Source organism: Hesperophylax consimilis, chromosome 12 (genome assembly GCF_061612785.1).
Source record: "Hesperophylax consimilis isolate HC1 chromosome 12, BYU_Hcon_1.0, whole genome shotgun sequence".
Lineage (NCBI taxonomy): Eukaryota > Metazoa > Arthropoda > Insecta > Trichoptera > Limnephilidae > Hesperophylax > Hesperophylax consimilis.
The window spans coordinates 4,312,232-4,332,786 of NC_142847.1; the positions used below are offsets into that span (position 1 = coordinate 4,312,232).

A 20,555-nucleotide genomic window follows, 5' to 3' on the forward strand; every position below is an offset into this window, starting at 1 on the left:
AACAAAAGAAATACTCAATGTAATAGTAATAAAGCTTCTCATTATTGACCTTTACAATGCTGACCGTTTCAATGCAATCTTTCAATGGCACCTTTCGACAAAGTGCATGACTTGTTTTAATAAATCTCAAGGAACACATGCAACACTTGCTTACAGAGATAACTGCTGATGGATCATATATAGATCAGTTTAAAACAATGATGAATAATTACAAAGATCCTTTAGCCGGTTTTAAACTCTCGGCGAGATCACCCGAGGGAGTTTGAAAATATGAGTGTATTAGATACCATCAACTCGCTTTAAAGTAATTTGTGTTGCCTTGCTCGTAGTCTTTCTCCATGTCAGTTTTTTGTGCCCGAATCAAATGATGTGAGGCAAGCCATTACCGTGTAGGAGGTACTGGTATTGGCGTAAGCAGCCACTACACAGCCAATGATTGCAATAAAAGATTGAATAGGATATCACCCTCTGGCTGCAGAAAATCTAGCCAAGAGTTTGAACATTGATCATTATCGGGCTGACAGATTACGCTATACAAATCATGGCTTGGTCTATTTCAGCATATCGCCAAGCAACGAGAATATAGCGTGCTTATAGAGTGGTCTGTCACAGGCTTTATGATTTTTCAAAATGTATCACCGCTGGCTTTATAAACATTTGGACAGTATTTCCTCGCTATGTTCCCGTAGAGTACATCGCTCTGTCTTGTATATACTATGGTGTCAATGCTAAATTTGTTCCAAACGTGTATGGCGTAAGAATTATTGACTTGCTTCAGGGCCAAATCTAGTCTTTGTGTGTCAAAGTATAACTTCCATTTCCTCCAGTGAATGGGATAAAACGCTGACGATGGAAGCACATTGAAACCTGTAAATAAAAATAAGATAAAAATGGTTAGGAACAAATACATTGATACATATTGCAATCCTACAAGTATAAAGCATAAGTTTTTTCTGCCAGGAATTTGTAAGACAACGGTGAATTTCGGCTGGCGATGACATCTCTGTCATGAACTACGTAGATTTTAAATGTCACACATTTCAAATCTTGAATAGTGGAAAAATAAGACAAGAAATTATATTTTTCTATTGTACAATATGGAAAAAAAGTTGTGTTCAAATGTCAGGCAGAGTGGGGTTAGAAAGCTTGTAGAATACATATGGATAGCGAAACTGGTCCATACACAAGGAAGAAAAACTGCCACGATTTGACTATATAGGAAGGAATAACGTATTGTAACGTCAATAATGTCTAATTGTACAAATAAATGACTAATATATAAATGTCATGTCCCCACTTTAAGATTATCAATGCCCAAAATCAAGGAGGTGGTCAATATCCCAATATATAAGATGTTCAAATAGCAAACAGACTGAATTTGATACTCAGAGCAGGTACCTACTGACTTACTCCTTTTTCTGATCAAGATATGTATAGTTAGTTAAAAAGTCCATAGGTACTAAGTACATATTAACACACTCCAAGCGGGCCAAAATGGGGTCCCGTTCGAGAAAATGGATTTTGCTTTTTTTTTATTTTGGTACTATATTTTTTTACATTTCATAGTTATCCTGTAATGTTGGCCTCACTGGGTGGCTTACCCGTGCTGAGGCCTTCATTTTATAATATAAAAAAAATAATATACATAATACATTTAAAGAGAAATATATATAACCTTGTGTGTTTGTGAGTGATGTGTGTTTTATATTGGTTTTGTGTGTTACATAGATTTTATTATGAAATTTTGGTAATATTGCCTCTTTTGTTCTTTAATCCATTTTGTAATTTTGTGTCTGAATTTATTTTTGTTTGCCTCGATTTTATTTTCAAGTGTTAGACTGTTGAATGCTTAAACCGCTATGTCTTTAAAAATAATGGTTCCATGATAACTACTCAAAATGACAATTCAACAAACCTATAAAAAGTGCTATAAAGTTATGAAAAGTGATACAAAAACTAGTTTAAATAGTTGCATAATATGTAACCTATTTAACCTAGTTTTTGTTTCGTCACTTTTCAAAACATTTTATAAGTGTGTTGAATTGTCATTTTGATGAGTTATCCGGTCACCAAAAGTAATACATATATTCAAAAGAATTATTTTATACATAATAGTGACCACACCCCAACTATAAAAGTGCTGTCTGAAATTAAAGCCTTTTCTGTAATAAACTCCATAAACTAAGGTTAAAGTCAGTTTGGGACCATTTAGAGACATAAATTACAAAAAAAATAACAATTTCCTCATCTTCAGTGCCGCAAGTGCAAGGATTTATTACCTATTCTGCAGGTTTGGTATAGTTTCCTGTTGATTAAATATTTTTCCAAACATGTGACAAGTAGATGAGAAAAAGGGAGACTTGTATCACATTGTTTATACATATACATATTTATAGTTCTGACCCTTAAAAAAAGATTGGTAAGTATACAAAATTCATATAGAATTATCATATCATATAGATCATGGGTGGCCAACCTTTTCAGCAGCCGGGCCAGATTTTAGAAATGAGATTTCCTACAGGGCCGTACTAGAGGTGAGTCGTACTAGTTCGTCTTGATACTTGGAACAACTGGTACAAGTATGAATAAATACTTAGTCCATATACCTGTTCCCTAGTATTTCGCACTTTTACTTACTTTTACAAGTAATGGTATGCAGAAAGGAATTATTGTGTGGGGTATTGCTCACTCGGTGGGGGAGGTTGGTAGAGAATTTCTGTGCAACATTTTTTTCATGTCCTCTGGTGCGTTTGCTCTGGAGTATTGCATATATGGGACGTAAAAGACGTCCAAGACTTGAAAGACTCGCGAGAAGCAAGCGCAATACTCGCAAAATATGCAATACTCGCAAGACGCACAATACTGATAGTTGAATCAATGTACTGAAATACTTCCATATACGAGATATGATACGGATTACGAACATTAGAATGTTTTTTGGTGGTTTTTATGTACACTAAAAGAAAAAAATGTGTGCATATGCTCCGCAGGCCCCAAGTAAACACCCAGCAGGCCGCGGGTTGGCCACCCTTGATATAGATAGAACTACTCTTCCCACCAGAAGTGTGTTAATATACGGTTTATAGCTTCTTCTAAAAAGAAATCAAGTTTATCTTAGTTATAGATAAAGTTATTATATATTTTTAGATAGAAATTACCATAGTATCTTGAAAGAGCATGTATTAATTTTAATACCAATAATATTACCTTTACACCGTTCTTCCGTCATTGCATATGTCTTCATAGTTTCGCAGATATGGTTCAAAACCCTTGTAATTACTCCTGGTCCATTGTACCCCCAGTCCTCTCCTTTGAAATTCATCTCTATTTCTCTGGAATAAAAATGTCAAATTGTAAAACACAAATTTAAAAAAAATAAATTTACATTAATCGACTCAGTTTATCTGGAGCCATTATTGGATAAAGAAAAATTGATTTTGAAATGACAATTGATAATATGAAAAGATGTGTAAATAAATTTTAGTATGCCATTATGTTTACAATAAATTTATTACGGAAGCTATTCAGAATTATTCAGATGGAGGAATACAGTTTTCATTAAAAAAAGTTTTCAAACACCGAGTACCAAAAAATTCATATTGTGGAAGCATGTCTTTTATTTCAAAAGTGTGAATATCGCTTTTTTTAAATTTTTATGTGACACCTCAAAAGAGCCCCCTTTCTGTATAGTAAAAATGAAGGGGGGCTAGGTGCCACCCGGTTGGGCAGTGATGTGAGGCGGGTTGAGTTAGGGCCTGTAGAAAGGGATTTATTAATGCGGGTCTTGAAGAGGCCCAGATTATATGAAGAAGGAAAATGTCAGTAACTCGTTTCATATACGAGCCGTCTTAGACAAAAACAAGTCGAACCGGCGCACCGGGGATCAATGCTGCTATCTCATTAGAGCAGGCTCCATTAAAATACCCGTAGAACAGACTCAGACTAAAAAAAAAAAAAAAAAAAAAACGCCAACTATTCATTTTCTTAAAATGTGTTTCATTAAAGTAACGGACATATTCATTGTTCGATCTTTGAAAAATAAATTTAAAGTGAAAAAAATTATTATACATATATTTTTTATCCTAAAGTAGGAAAATTAAATAAAGAAAATCAATATTAATTTCGAAGAGCAATTGAGTGTACAATATTTTTTGTCAGTCCGTCGTTAGCTAACACAAATAAGCTCGATGGTTTGCCCACGCAAGAACATGCCAATTATAATTGTCCGTGTGAAAAACATGGTGTGCCGAAATTTTAGCAAAAAAAAGAAATTGATTTCGTTCAGCTCGTTCCTCTTGAGATTGAGATTTACCCAATTGCGACATGCTCACAAGCACATTTTCGGTATCCTGTTGGATTTGTATGTCTGTTCTATCTGCTCTACTATTTCGCATATTTGTTGCTTTATTCGTTCGACGGCCCCCTTGCGCCTTGCTGGCATTGTTCACTGTAATATACGCACACAAATAGATAAATTAAAATAAATCGTACAAAATTATGCACGCACTGCGTTGTTATACATAACAAATGCCAAATGAAATGTCAAAATGTCGCAACGCTTCTCGTGAATGGCTTGCGCATGTGTGGATGAATGTTCGATGAGGCAAACGCAGCGCCATCTGTTATTCAACAATGTAAATAATTTCGTTCTGTTTGAAATATGAAGGACGGTTCAAATTTTTTCATACAAAAATCACGATTAAAAAATGGTAGGGTGAGGGTAGGAGGGTGAAAGTTTGGGGTAATAGATATTTTTTGATATCAAATAATAAAAAAAAAACCAAAAATAATTTTGTCAAAAAAAAAAAATAATTTCTGTATAGGGACACCCTAATCACCTAACGGTATGAAATATACTTAGAACCTATTCTCATACCTAAAATTTATAGATAAAAAATTTCATAAAAATCAGTCGAGCCGCTTCGGAGGAGTGCGACCACAAACACCGTGACACGAGATTTTTATATATATATACAGGTTGTATCGGCAAGTACCCGACAAACTTTAACCAGCTATTCCTTAGCACATTTGGAGTAAAAAATGTTATGGGCGCTTTGCTGTCCGGTAACATTTTTTTTCCATTAAAAACAAAAAATAAATAAAAAATCCACACTCCGTCACTGTCATTTGTATTGTTTCTCGTGTTCAACAGCTGTTATTAGCAAGTGTGTCAAAAAGTGTCCTCGCTCTTTCGTACACACTAAATAATAATAGTTGAAAATGAGACGAATGGTGCCGTGCCATTTCGTTGTGATTGTAAAAGCGCGCCAACGTAGGTACGTACGTACATTATTCAACGAAACTCGAACAAAATATTGCCAGACGGGTTTTCAAACTTTGACAAAGGATAAAACATTGGTGACATGTGGTGAAAATATGAATAATACATTTTTTATTAAAAAAAAAACGTTACCGGACAGCAAAGTGCCCATAACATTTTTTACTCCAAATGTGCTAAGGAATAGTTGGTTAAAGTTTGTCGGGTACGTGCCGATACACCCTGTATATATATATTTAGATAGATAGAGTTTCAATATATAAATAAGAAAGTTGTATTATGTGGTCAAATACTGAACTTACTTCAAGCACAACTCTGCCAAGTGATGTCCAGCATTTTGATGATCAAAATTAATGATGCCCGCCGCAACGCTCAGCTGAGATTCAGCACCAGCATAATTTGGCTTCAACTTCTCCAAGTTCTTCATCAAAACAACATCAAGATCCATGTAGGTTCCTCCGTATCTCCACAGCGAGAGGTATCGCAGCACATCGCTGGTGTGAGAACTCACATAGGAAGACCGATTCAACTGCCCCGTATGGAACCAGCTCTGCAACGGGGTGTTCTGTGTGTATCTCTTCAAATCCACCCGTCTTATCTTAACATTCTTATATTTAATTAATTCTTGCAACACTTTATACTTGTGTGATGAAAACATTGATACGTTTGGGTATCTGATAGGCGAAGTGTACAATAAATAAACCGTTGAATTCGGGTTGAGGTTGGCCGCAGATTCTACGGCGCATGCTTGTCTCGCGTTTATTTGAATTATCCACCCTTCCGCCTTATTACAGGACGTCTCGTGGAAGAAGATGGATTTCCCCTTCGGTGGTGGGTGTTCATGATCGTCCAATATATCTGGAATACCATCGTTGATTTCGGTGCTAAAGCAAGCTATGCCGTCGGAAAATCTTCCATAAGCTATGATATGATAAAGGAATATTGTTAGAGCTATTACAATACAAATTGATATCTTAAGTGCTTTGGTCTTCGAGCCTCTGAAGTGGGCACAACTCCACGTTGCCCTTTTATATAAGATCCTGCTAATAAATCCAGGACATGTTTGTCCATACATTGTTAGTCTCTCCTAACTATGCTTATCATGTATTTTGTGTAGTACTGTCACGTTTTCGATTTTTCTGTAGTTAAACCTGGAAAAAAGAAAACAAATATTTTAATTGATTGTTGTAATAATATGGTTAATAAACCATTAACACCAAAGTACATTTCATAAATAACGATTACCCGTAAAACTTTAATTACAATAAATGTATACGTGGGTGTTCATAAAATAAGATAAATCTTCTATAAAAATAAATGTATAAATAGGTGTTCATAAAATAAGATAAATCTTCTATGAAAATAAATGTATACGTGGATGTTCATAAAATAAGATAAATCTTCTATAAAAATAAATGTATACGTGGGGTGGGTGTTCATAAAATAAGATAAATCTTCTATGAAAATTTACAAAGCTTAGAAAGGAATAATAATAATAATTTCGTGGTGGAATATTAATAATATAACTCCACACAAGAGGCCCTGAAGAAAATAATTCCCCTCAGGGCAAATGTCATGGGGATTCTGTGTATAGGGTATTTTTAAGAAACTAAGGAGTGGAAGTTCTGTGAAGGAAAAAGGTATGAGGAGCGGTAAGAATCTGGGGTCAGTGCGTGCGGGAGTGACGGACGTTGGAAATCCATCCCTCTCACTGCAATGCAAGGCGATGTTTTGAGAGAGTCTTGCTGGAGAGGTCAAAAGCCTCCCTCAACCAGTCTCCCCCGATCCTGGGCAGACGCTTGTTAGATGCTGGGCAGACACATCTGTCGCCAAGATCATCACACCCCAAGAACCTGGGCACCCCTGCTAAGTTACCAAACGTAGTTAACCTCTTGGAGTGATCTATGGCAAAGGTGATGGTTATAGTCACAGTTATGGAAATCACACTTCGTTTCAACATAATTATTGCAAGAAACAACGATTTACTTTGGGATAGATGGTAAAATATGCATTATAATTCCATTTTGTTAATAACCTATTTTGTGGATGTAAATAGTTTTTTCTTGTAGTAGGTAATTATTGTTGAACCAATTTGTAATTTCCATAATCTATGCCTAAAAGTGCGGCGGTTAGGGAAATAATTGCCAAAAGATTTGTTAGTGTTTTCTGGCAGAACCTAACGGCATTGTGTAATAATTTCGACAGTAATAATTCATTCGAGTAGCCAACTTTGATAAAAAATTATAATTGGGAGGCGGCAGGGTATTCTTATTAGGTAGGTATTCACAAAAACAGCACTAATAATAGTCCAAATTTTTTAATTCTTTACCAGAAAAAATTAGAAACATGAATGCAAATATAAACGAATCCAAAAGCCACCTTAAAAAGTATTCCGAACAGTTGAACTGAATCATATCAAATTTAAACCAAAATAACAACACCCCCCATACACACAAGCCCTGCTTATTTATGGGGGTACATCAAATACTTATATTATATTATGTAAACTTTATTATATTGTGTAATGTTAAAAAAAAATATATATATATATATTATGAATAATATCAGTCAAATAGAACGTAGGAATTAAGAACCCACATTTACAAAACATATTCCAAGGAATTGAAAACGTGAAAAAATTTCTTCATTGGGAATCTAAATATGACATTTATTTTAACCCTCCGTCAGGCGCACCTATGGGCGAACCGAAATCGGGCGCACCCTGCCTGAGAGGCCACCCATATATTTTTAGCCCCCATCTTCCACTATATTAATTCTAATACAAAATACTAGTCGGGTAGTCTTTACTAGGATCTATAGAAAGGAATTAAACTAAATATAACACAGAATAACCAGTTTATTAAACATTACCAACCATAAACTAAAATAATCAAACTAAACAATTTTTAGAAAACAGTGTTCAAAATAATTGGTTAAACCGACTCCATAAAAGTAATAAAAGTTTTAAAGTAATACAAATTTAAAGGTTAGTTAGGTGGTAGTCTCTATTGACTGCAGCCGTAGACAGATACGGACGATGAGGTTCTCAAATCAGCAGCCGAAAAACAAGTTTGGCACAGCACGTTTACGTGGAGTAAACAGATCGGTTGATGACAACCTAAACATTCGTAATTCGTCATCTTCCTAAATCCTAATTCAAACACGCATATTTTACACTTTCGCCTTTTGGGAGGTGTTGCAGGGGATTCGGGTTTTTTTTTCTCGTGAGGAAAAACCCTTTTCAAGCGAATTTTCAACTGAATCGGCATTCCACTTGTATTCAGACTTCGACGAGCTAGTTGTCCGATATCGCTCTCATCGCCTAAATTTTCAACCAAAGCTGGATCTTTAGAAGCATCATCATCGAGAAGAAACTTCACCATATCATCAACATCATTGCGTTGAGAGAGATCATATTTTCTAGCCATTTCGGCAGAAACATATGTATATAAAATGCCAGAAAAGAGAAAACCTGAAATTATAATTCAATCGGGCGCACCCTGCCTGAAAGGCCAGGGTCCAATACTGCACTTATTTCTCAAGATACTGATACATTTCATACAGAACAGGCATAATTGAGTATAATGAACAACTGCACATAAAAATATCCTTAAAAAACCCACCTTCAAAATTGTGACGTAATCGGGCGCAGGCGGCCTGTGAAGCCAGGGAAGGTGTAAGTGAGCTGCGTAAAGACCGACGACTGACTAAAGACGGGCTCCCTGTGAGGTTCCTAAAGTTAAGCGAGTAAAATGAGGGAAGGGGTGGGGGGCCGCCTTTGAGAATTGGAGAGGGTAAAAATGTCTTTCGATGGCCTTTGAGGCCGGCTGCGCCCGACGGAGGGTTAAAGATATTACTTACGATTGTGTTAAGTTTAAATTAAAGAGACATTTTCTGGATTTAAAAAGAGAAATTACTTAAAAACTAAGCCCATATAATTAAGAATTGCAACTATGTAATTGAACTGATTCGGTTAAAACATAAAACGGTTGCATAAAAAGTGTTTGTCATAAAACCATAGACTTTTTGTGAGCTAGGAAGCTAGTTTGCCAGTTTAAAACGAAGCTTGAAAATGAATCCCCTTTTTTCTTGGTGTAATTTTTGAATGAGATGAATTTAGCGCAAAAATACACTTTAAAAAAAGGGAAATGCTATTATTTTGTAAAGTTTTTTGCCGATGAAATTCAGATTATCTATTGTTGTAAAAGATATTGGCCACTCACAATATAAATGTCACATTTCGCTAAAGCCCTTGTTTTCACACGTTTAAACATAAAAAAGTATAACAATTAATTATAAGCATTAATTAGTCGCCTGAAATATTAATACAAATTGAAAATATCTCCCGAGTAAAAATAAATGCCACCAACGGGAATTAAACCAGTGCCTTCTGATGTCCGGTCAGGTGATCTGAAACCACTGAGCTATGTCGGCTTATTTCCAACCCGCCAAATGATTCAATATGTACTAGTACCTCAATCAACAATTACGGTTTATTATATTTATTCCACCTGTAAATTTCCACCTGCTTATAATTATTTATTATCCTTTATGTTAGGCATAAAACCTTATCTCATAACCATTAGTTTATCATTAAAAAATAATAATATTTGACAAGTCAAAATATTTCACCAATAAATGAAGATATTATATGACTCGACGCCATCTAGTGAGAAATTTTGCACTAACAAAGCCTTTCCTACAAAAATAAAGTTGGTTGTTTACAGGATGCTTCGCTCTTGCTAATGTCTTTCTTGGGCGTGTCCGATTTCTTCCACCATTCACTAATGTATAGTTACTGTTAAACTACATTACATCGATTTTAATTCGACCCAGTATCTCATTCCAGTGCATAGATATTGCTTTAAGTATTCTACAATTCAAACCACTCTCTAAACACGTCTGGCACTAATAAGAACAAACTTTCAGAGATTATCGGTTTTCTACTTTTCAACCATCCAGAGATGCGCAAAATGGGTACCCAAAACCATTTGAAATGCAAAATGGAAATGGGTCAAAATTTTTCCATTTGAAAATTCAAAATGCAAAATGGTTTTTAGAAAAGAATTTCAAATGCAAAATGCAAAATACCTATTTTCAAAATGCATTGAAGATGCAAAATGGTTTCTCAGGTCAAACAATAAAATAATTATAGAATTTTTAAACAATTTTGTCATTTAGTAATGGACATCAATGTAGAACAAATATATTACATGATGGTAAATCCAAAAACACCACGACTACAGATTATGAAACCACAAAAAATTTGCGCGGGACTTATGTTGCCAACGTAAAAACATAGAAACTGCTATCTAACATTTGACAAAATTGTTTAAAAAATCTATAATTATTTTAATTGTTTGACCTGAGAAACCATTTTGCATTTTCAATGCTTTTTGAAAATAGGTATATTGCATTTTGCATTTGAAATGCTTTTCTAAAACCCATTTTGCATTTTGCATTTTCAAATGGAAAAGTTTTGACCCATTTCCATTTTGCATTTCAAATGGTTTTAAATGTTTTTAAAATTTTTCAAATGGGTACCCATTTTGCACATCTCTGGTAGTTAAGTATAAGTTATAAGTTCTTAGCTATCACTAATGTGACTTACAACAAATGAATATTTATTTATTATCGAATGACTAAACCCACGTATTCCATGCTATTATTTATCGAATGACTAAACCCACATAAGTATTCCATACAATTTATTTTCGAATGACTAAACCCTCATAAGAACTCCAATTTTTTTTATTAAAACACACTACAATAATATTTTAAATAAATTAAATGAAAATACTTGGTTTTAGGTCACTTTATTGATAAATTTTATTGTCTACCGGTTTTAGTACTTCCGTACCATCATAAAAAATTATGCTATTAAATACAGAAATACACATATATACTATACATACTCGTACATATTGTACGGAGGTATTGATACCGGTAGACAGTAAAATTTATCAATAATGTGACCTAAAACCAAGTATTTTCATTTCATTTATTTAAAATGTCAAGTCACAATGTGTTGAAAATTTTACATAACACCTCATCTTAACGATCACTTAACATAGGTAATAAATATTATTTTTTATTGATAAACTAACGTTTATAAGACAAGGTTTTATACATAGCATAAAGGATAACAAATAATTATAAGCAATAATTAGTCATCCGAAATACTAATACAAATTGAAAACATCTCCCGAGTAAAAATAAATGCCGCCAACGGTTGTTATCCTTTATGATATGCATAAAACCTTGTCTTATAAACGTTAGTTTATCATTATAAAAAAAAAAAAATATTTGACAAGTCAAAAATATTTCACCAATAAATGAAGATATAATATGTCTCGACGCCATCTAGTGAGAAATTTAGCACTAACAAAGCCTTTCCTACAAAAATAAAGTTCGTTGTTTACAGGTGAAAAAAATAAAATAAGCAGTAATGGTTGATTGAGGTACTAGTACATATTGAATCATTTGGCGGGTTGGAAATAAGCCGACATAGCTCAGTGGATACAGAGCACCTGACCGGACATCAGAAGGCACGGGTTCAATTCCTGTTGGCGGCATTTATTTTTACTCAGGAGATATTTTTAATTTGTATTAGTATTTCGGATGACTAATTATTGCTTATAATTATTTGTTATAGGTAATAAAAGCAAAATCTATTTGTTTTTCACTATAGGTCGTGTAAACATTATTTTCGTGTAACTGACACGCTCATTTGGAATAACTTCCCTCAGCTCTTACTAATCTCCAGAATTTGGCTGAATTTAAAAGAGCATTATTTAAAAATCCTACCATTCATAAAACTTATTTTAAATATTTTATAATAATATTCTAATATATAGTAAATAATATTCTTAAACTTTTTTAAAATTTTACTCAGAAGATTCTAATTTCTGAGCACAAACTGCCTCCTGTTTTAGTTTTAATGTTCTTGTTTTATCCTGTCCTGCTGTTATTGTTATTCTATGTTTTGTCTTCGCTTTGGATAAACTGTATATTTAGTGTTAAATTATTAGATCTGTATTGGGTAAGGCGCACTGTAGGACTAATTTTAAGAACATGATCACTAATTCTAAATTACCGTTTTTAAGTTTGTTAAGTAAAGCGCACTTGAAGTGAAATAACACTAAACTGCGCTAAATAAATGCTATGTTATTATTATTATCGAATGGCTAAACCATTATAAGTATTCCATATATATTATCGAATTACTAAACGCACATAGTATTCAAATTTATTTTCGAATGATTAAATCCACATAAGTATTCCATATTTATTTTCGAATGATTAAATCCACATAAGTATTCCATATTTATTTTCGAATGATTAAATCCACATAAGTATTCTATATTTATTTTCGAATGATTAAATCCACATGAGTATTCCATATTTATTTTCAAATGATTAAATCCACATCAGTATTCCATATTTATTTTCGAATGCTTAAATCCACATAAGTATTCCATATTTATTATCGAATGACTAAACCCACATAAGTATTTTAATAACATATCGTGGGTACCAGATATTCAATCATTTAACCATTATATGTGAATGGTTTGAATTGGCGAGTGAAGTGGTGTCAATCAGGTCGACTTCGATGGTTAATAAGAACCAAACATTAAATCATCAATCATTAGCATTGAAATGTTAAACAGTTTTAAAGACAGTTAAGTGTCAATGGTCCTCGTTCATCAATTTTATGTTCATTGGTCACTTTCAAAACATTTTCCGATAAAATAACAATTTATAGTAGATACCTAGATATAGTTAATTCATTTCTGAGACAGCTACTTTAGTTATTATTTTTTTCTATTAATATCGACACTAATATTATTAAAACAAAAAAATATCGATTGTTCCGTCTTCGTCGTAAAACCGCTATCAGTAGATTGTGTCATTTTGCTTGCGATTTTTGAATTAATAATGAATATGCTTGACTAGGTATACCAATAAGAGTAGCTGTAATCAAAAAAACTATTTGATTTACTAACTGTGTTTGGTTTGAAGCCTAAACAAATCACATTTTTCCTTCAATAATAATCGATGGTCCAATCGCGTTTCATGTCTGAATAAATAATGGGACTATGAGTATTATTTATGTCAATCGCACAATAGACAACAAGTCGTAAAAATGTTTTGAAAAATTATCTCACCTGGCTTTCTGGCTACATTATTTGTTATTCTAAATGAATTCATGTGTTAATATTTAATGTAGCTATATATTGAAAGGTGGGTCAAATCTCGGCATTGGGAGGAATGGGAAAGGGCACCCGAAATGAGGCAATCCAAAGCACTCATTTCATTTCAATTCTATTCAGTTTATTCATTTTAAAAAAATTACAAAATTGTTAATTTTAATGCGTTTTTAAAATACATTTAGAAATAAGAATTCTTACATTAATATAAACAGTGAGTATATCAACTATACCAGTAATAATAAAGCTTACCTTTTAAAGCAGGGGTCTCCAAACTACGGCCCGCGGGCCGTATCCGGCCCGCCAGTGTCTTCCATCCGGCCCGCGACATCTTATGACCAGTGTCATCAAGGACCCGCGACAGCTAATGGCTAAGACCTGGCTCAGAAGGGGAGAAAACTCCGCGAATTTTTTCGTGCGAATAAATAAATATGCTCGTTGGCGAGGTACTTGGCACCAATACATTGCGTCCACAAGTATCGCGCGAATATATCGAGAGGATTTTTTTGAAAAATCTTTATTTGATTCGCCATTGCTATCATTATATCAAGGTCTGAGAAACGAGTATCAAAAATTATCTTCAAAGCTACGTTATCTAAAGCTATATTTTCATCCCTGAAAATTCTATTGTCTACCCCCCCCCCCCCTCCCTAGAACAGAAAATATGGGTGTCTAGAAATTAAAACGGTTTTGGCCCTCTGAACTCACTGGAGTAGTCAATGTGGCCCTCCGGCTGAAAAGTTTGGAGACCCCTGTTTTAAAGGAAGCTTCATTGATGCTAAAAATGTCGATATCCGAATTGATTCTGTTCAACAGCAAGATTGCTCTCCCCACAGGCATGACATAAACGGATCAGACCCATGGCGAACCAGATAACTATTCAATATGGACAGAAACTCACTGAGGGACTGGTAGGACTACTAAAGGGACACTGCCATCTCAGGAGGCACATGCAGTTGTTGGGAGTGGAAAACACCAACAGATGCAGGACATGTGAGGAGGATGAAGACTCCAATTCACCTTTGGTGCCAATGTCCCACTTTGTCGGGATCAAGGCTCAGAGACCTGGGAAGACACATTTTAGAACCACAAGACATAGCCACATATCCAATGACAACCCTGGTGAAATTTATAAAAGGGACCGGATTACTGTTAAAGGAATGAGGTAAAATGGGAAATAGCACAATGGGCCTATGACCTAAGTGCCCACGGGAACTGCATGTAAACCGTCTCCGCTCTATAAATAAATAAATAATGTGTATAAACAAGTTCTACTGTGTAATTATTCTGTTTCCGAAGGCATTATATAACTGTCAATGCCTTCGAAGGGCAAAACAGTTGTCATGCATAGTATTAACAATACATCAAATAATTATAGTTGGAAATATAATAGAAAAACTTAAAATTAAAATGGAGTTATACTAATGAAACTAGAAAAGAATTAATTCACTTTTTGGCGTTATGTCATATTATGTCAAAAAGCGCTGCAAAAATTATCAAAATATCATTAAATTGGGATCGAAGACTGATCTGAAGGACTAAAACTCCGGAAAATACGGGAAAATCTGACAAATGTTTTGCCGCGGCGCGGTTTGTTTTATTTTTTTTTTGCAATAAGAGTATGAATCTTTTAGAGCTGCATTTTTTCAGATATCTTCATTTTACGCATTCATGTTTAAGGAACCACCGGCTCCAGGGCGTTGGGACTCTTGTGCGGTGATCAGATATTAAAAAAAATGTGCGAAGGAGTTAGTAGAGTGGATGGAATATTACATTATTTATTTTTTTGCAAAAAGAGTATGAAAAACAATACAAATGAGATAAGGAAAATTACAATAAATACAACAGGGTCAAAAAAGATTACACTTAGGTATAAATACTTCGTGGTTAAATTTGTTATAGAATATGTGAAATAATGAACCTAGTAAATCTTCCCAGGGAAGTCCAGGGACATCCCCACCGGTAAGTAAATTCTGCGCCTGGAAAGAATCAAAAGCCTGTATTGGCGGCCTCTATAGGGTTTTCCAATAAGAGTTATTTTGATATTCAAAGAAAAATGATTTTTTTTTATATAAATGATCGAATGTTTATTTCATTATAAAGAGGAAGGTATGACGTTAATAGTGAAAAATAACATCAGTCAAATGACCACCACGACCACGCCTACAGGACCATATCCTTTTCATGAAATTCGCAAAGTGGCTGCCTTATGTCCTCGATAGCCTCACGAATTCCATCTTTGAGGTCTTGAATCGACGCTGGGCTGTTGGCGTAGACCTTCTCTTTCACGTGGCCCCAAAGGAAGACATAGCAAGGTGTTAAATCACAAAATCTCGGTGGCCAATTATGATCACCTCTTCGAGAGATAACACGGTCCGGAAACTTTTCCCGTAAAAGATCAATGGTTTCGTTGCTTGTGTGGAACGTTGCGCCGTCTTGCAGAAAGTAAAGGTTATCCAGATCAATAGCATCCAATTCCGGCCATAAAAAATCATTAATCATCTCTCGATAGCGCAATCCATTCACCGTAACTGTTGCTCCAGCCTCATTTTCGAAAAAGTAAGGTCCTTGACTCCGTCGGACCATAAACCGCACCAAACAGTCACACGTTGAGGATAGAGAGGCTTTTCAACAATAACTCTTGGGTTTTCCGAGCCCCAGATGCGACAATTTTGCTTGTTGACGAAGCCACCGAGGTGGAAAATGGGTCTCATCACTTAAGATGATTTGCATTTGATTCACTCAAGTGAATTTTAATAATTTCAATGAGTTGTTGAAGCGTGTATCGTTCCATTTTTATTAATGGCGTATTTTCTACTTATCAAATGTCAAAAAATGACAGCTTCAAAAGTAACATCTACCGAAATAGCGGGCTATTCAAAATAACACCTCTTATTGGAAAACCCTTTCTGATCAAATATTCAAATTTCTGATCAAATATCCTTGTAAATAGCACAGCTTATCAGTTGTTAGAAAAAAAAACGTAACTGGATACATTTAATTAGATATCTACTAATAATAATGTTAAAAACAAAATTATATAATTTTTTAACGCATAGATTGTGTGTAATGAATTTAAAGAAAAATTGAACAAAAATGTTTACTAGAATAAAATAAAATACTTTTTGTTTTTTAAAACACGAGTTTTTAATAATTTTTAGAACCGACCGGTTTCGTTTTACTCAAGCATCTTCAGGGTACAAATTATTACTATTAAAAACTCGTGGTTTTAAAACAAAAAGTATTTTATTTTATTAAATATGTCAAACTACAAAGTGATTGCTTTCTACAATAAAAATGTTTACATTTGAAAAATGTTATGTTATAACCAAAGATAAAATCAGTAGAACGGAAATTAAGGTGATATTTTTAGTGGCAATAACACTTGCGGTTTTAGCTATCTCACTGATGCGAAACATTTTGATAAAACAGTAATCCGAAGCAAAAACAAGATAGCCAGTGGGGACAAAAAAATGGCTTGACTATTTTTTTAAATGTGATTACCGCACAAGAGTTACAACTGCTCCCAACTTTCTGGAGCCAGTGAGACTATAGCATCCCCAATTGGGGTACGCTATGAGGCTGATTGTATTGGGGAGGGGAAGGAAATGGGGAAGAGAAAGGTTGGGGAGTAACTGGCTATTCAGATTTGGTCACCAAACACAAGTTAAAGCTATTTCAAGCAACGTTTCAATTATTTATGGTGGTCTTACACCAGGGTGATAACGAGAGTATTTTCCACTCTGGAACATTCCGCAAGTATACAATATATTATTTTAAATTAATAAATTGTGAAATAACACAAATCAATTTGAGCACGCAACCTTCGGCTTCCCCTTCCCCTTCGACCCTTCTACCATGGCGGCTGGTACTGCAATTTTTCAGTACTTCTTTTCAGTACCGAGTCACTTCCCCACTGAAGACATTACACCGTTAGAAGTGTGTTGTGGGCTTATTTGTGTGCCCTAAGGCCAACATTATTTTTATTTGAATGAAACTGATCAAAAATAATATTAAAACATTGAAATTCTTTCTTGAACAGACAATTATTATCACTAGCCATTCTGGGGCCTAGGAGTCGAAATATTTGTTAATTTCTTTCAAATCGTATTTCGAATATATTTTATTATTATTTTAAGTTAATAATAATAATAATAATAACATTGCATTTATATAGCGCAGTTTTGTGTTGTTTCACTTCAAGTGCGCTTAACTATAATAAATTTAAAAATAAAATTTCCTATTGTGTTCCTTTAAAAAAATTAATAACATAATATGAAATAAAGAATAAACCGTTTACACAAAAGCAGAGAATAAAATTTAACAATAACAGTGCTATTTTAGTAGAGGACAACAATAAAAGACAATAACAGTGCACGAAAAATAAGAACTTTAAAATATTATATAAAACAGGAAAACATTAAAATATTATATAATAGGTGGACATTAAACATAAAAGTACAATATGGAGGAAACCGAAACCAAACAATTACCGGAAACTTCAAAACCTGGCTTATTATAGTATATTGAAAAGAAGCTTAGATTCATGAGAGTATAAATGATATGATTTTTTGAATAATTTCGTTTTTAAAACCCGTTTAAATTCAGCCAAATTTTGTAAATTGGTAAGGGCTGGGGGAAGTTTATTCCAAATGAGTGGGCCAGCTACACGAAAAGAGCGATCATAGTAAACAGCTCGACTTGACCGAGAAAGTTCGATTAAACGATTGGTAACATCTCGATCTGCTGACCTCAGAGTAAGCTGTCTATCGCTTAGGTTTTGTCGGACACATAATTCCGATATATAGGCTGGCGCCATTCCCTGCAATGCTTTGAAGGTCATTAAGCAGATCATGAACTATTCTTTCAGGGCATCGAAGCCAATGAAGACGATCCCTTAGAAGCGGGGTTATACGACAATGCTTAGATTCACCAAAAATCATTCTCGCCGCAGCATTGAAAACGGACTGGATTCTGTTGAATTGTTTTTTAGGTAGGCCAGCATATGCACTATTACAATAGTCCATACGTGAGACAACGAACGAATTTATGAGTGATTTTGCTCCATCACAGGGAAGGCATCTCCTAATTGATTTTATCTGCCTTAGATGGAAAAAGCCAGCACTTACAGTTTTTGAAATTTGCGATTCAAGAGAAAGACAATTGTCTAAAGTGAAACATAGAAATTTTATTTCCGTAGAAGGGATTATATTTGTATTCTGAATACGGATTGGACTGGAGTCGATGAGGGCTTGTCTTCCAGGAGAAGCTATCCAAATAAATTCCGTCTTTGTCGGATTAAGTTTGAGTTTATTAACAGACATCCAACTTGAAACCGTGTCAATGAAACTAACCACCTCGTTTTTAAGGACGTCTTTTTCATCCGGGGAGCAAAACTTGAAAATCAAACGATCATCCGCGTAGCCTTGTGATTCAAAGCCAGCTGAGTGAATGAGTCGTTCGAGACGATTAGTATATAGAATGAAGAGAATGGGACCCAGTACAGAACCCTGGGGAACTCCAAATTCGATGGGAGTTTCAGGTGATGTATATTTATTGAAAGTTACTGAAGCTACTCGTCCAGACAGGTACGATGACATCCATTGGAGTACATCACCTCGAACGCCAAATTCGGTCTCAAGCACATTTAAAAAAATACTATGATCTACAGTGTCAAATGCCGCACTCATATCAAGAACAGATACCAAATCCAACTTACCTGCTTCCATCCCGATGATCAAATCTGAAATTACCCGCAAAAGGACAGTTTCCGTTGAATGAAACTGTCGATAAGCAGATTGATTAAGTGCATTATTGTTTTTTATTTATTTATTTATTTATTTATTTACTAACGGACACTGTCCAAATTACAAAATAATAACACGAATAAAGTAAAATGCAAAATATAGGAGTAGACAAAGGTACATGAAAGCAAAGACAATGGTAGATATAATATTAGAAAATAAAGTGACAAGTCGAATCAAGTCAAGAATACGCCGTGGGTCAGGACCACAGGAGTGTATTGTATTATTATTATTATTATTTACCAGTATCTATTGTGCTATAGGCATGGAGATAAAGTAATCTTTTTTGATGTCGTGATATGAAAAACACAAAATAGTATAATTTCCACATTTACCGTATAATTTTTTAACCTTCCGCGAACGAAAAAAATCACCTTGATTCATAATCCGGTCACCGAGAGTTTTCAATTTGCGTTACAATCTTTGGAGCGTAGATAGGTACTGATTTATCGCCTCTAGATAAGGTTTCTTTCCTGCATATATGTGCCTCCAGTATCTTAAAGTTTCCGTTCAAGTCTGTCTCCCTCCGGCATCTTAAAGTTTCAATTCCTGCCTATCTCCCTCCAGTATCTTAAAGTTTCCATTCCTGCCTATCTCCCTCCAGTATCTTAATGTTTCCATTCCTGCCTATCTCCTTCCGGTATCTAAAAGTTTCAATTCCTTCCTGTCTCTCTCCAGTACCTTAAAGTTTCCATTGCTGACTGACTCCCTCCACCAGTATCTTAAAATTTCCGTTCCTGCCTATCTCCCTCCAGTATCTGAAATTTTCCATTACTTCCTGTCTCCCTCCAGTATCTGAAAGTTTCCATTCCTTTCTGTCTCTCTCCAGTATCTTAAAGTTTCCATTCCTACCTATCTCCCTCCAGTATCAGACCCTTTGACAATCTGTCGAGGAATACCAAGGTTATGTAGGTTTACATTATTTTAAAAATATTTATTCACTTAAATATATTTTGTATACACTGACAACCGTACTGTTGATGTTAGTGTTCTATTTTAGAAATACATATAAACTGACGTTAACGAATTCCATACAATTTTCAACATGGGAGGGGGGAAACATTTTGCAAGCAAATGGTTTGTTACATTTAGTGATAGTTAGCCATATAAGAAGATGTAAGTTATTACAAAATCTGGATTAAATGGGTTACGAATTTATGCACTGTTTGCAAATCTAACTAGGTAGGTAATCTAAAGTCGGCAATGCACCATTTCACACGCAAAGTAGAATCGATCGAGCTTTATTTCACAGTAGGTTAG

At 34.5% G+C, this 20,555-nt stretch overlaps 1 protein-coding gene across 1 annotated transcript in view; it reads right to left on the reverse strand.

Annotated features, from left to right (window-relative positions):
• Positions 1 to 505: 505 nt before the first annotated feature.
• LOC149419023 (alpha1,4-N-acetylgalactosaminyltransferase 1-like) overlaps positions 506 to 20,555 on the reverse strand; it is a 31,274-nt gene continuing 11,224 nt past the window's right edge. Inside the window, exons 2-4 of the mRNA XM_089637652.1 lie at positions 5,581 to 6,429; positions 3,208 to 3,332; positions 506 to 867 (exon numbers count right to left, since the gene is read on the reverse strand). Coding sequence (XP_089493778.1) covers positions 626 to 867; positions 3,208 to 3,332; positions 5,581 to 6,353 — 1,140 coding nt within the window. The 5' untranslated portion in view covers positions 6,354 to 6,429 and the 3' untranslated portion in view covers positions 506 to 625. The remainder of the gene's footprint in view (positions 868 to 3,207; positions 3,333 to 5,580; positions 6,430 to 20,555) is intronic.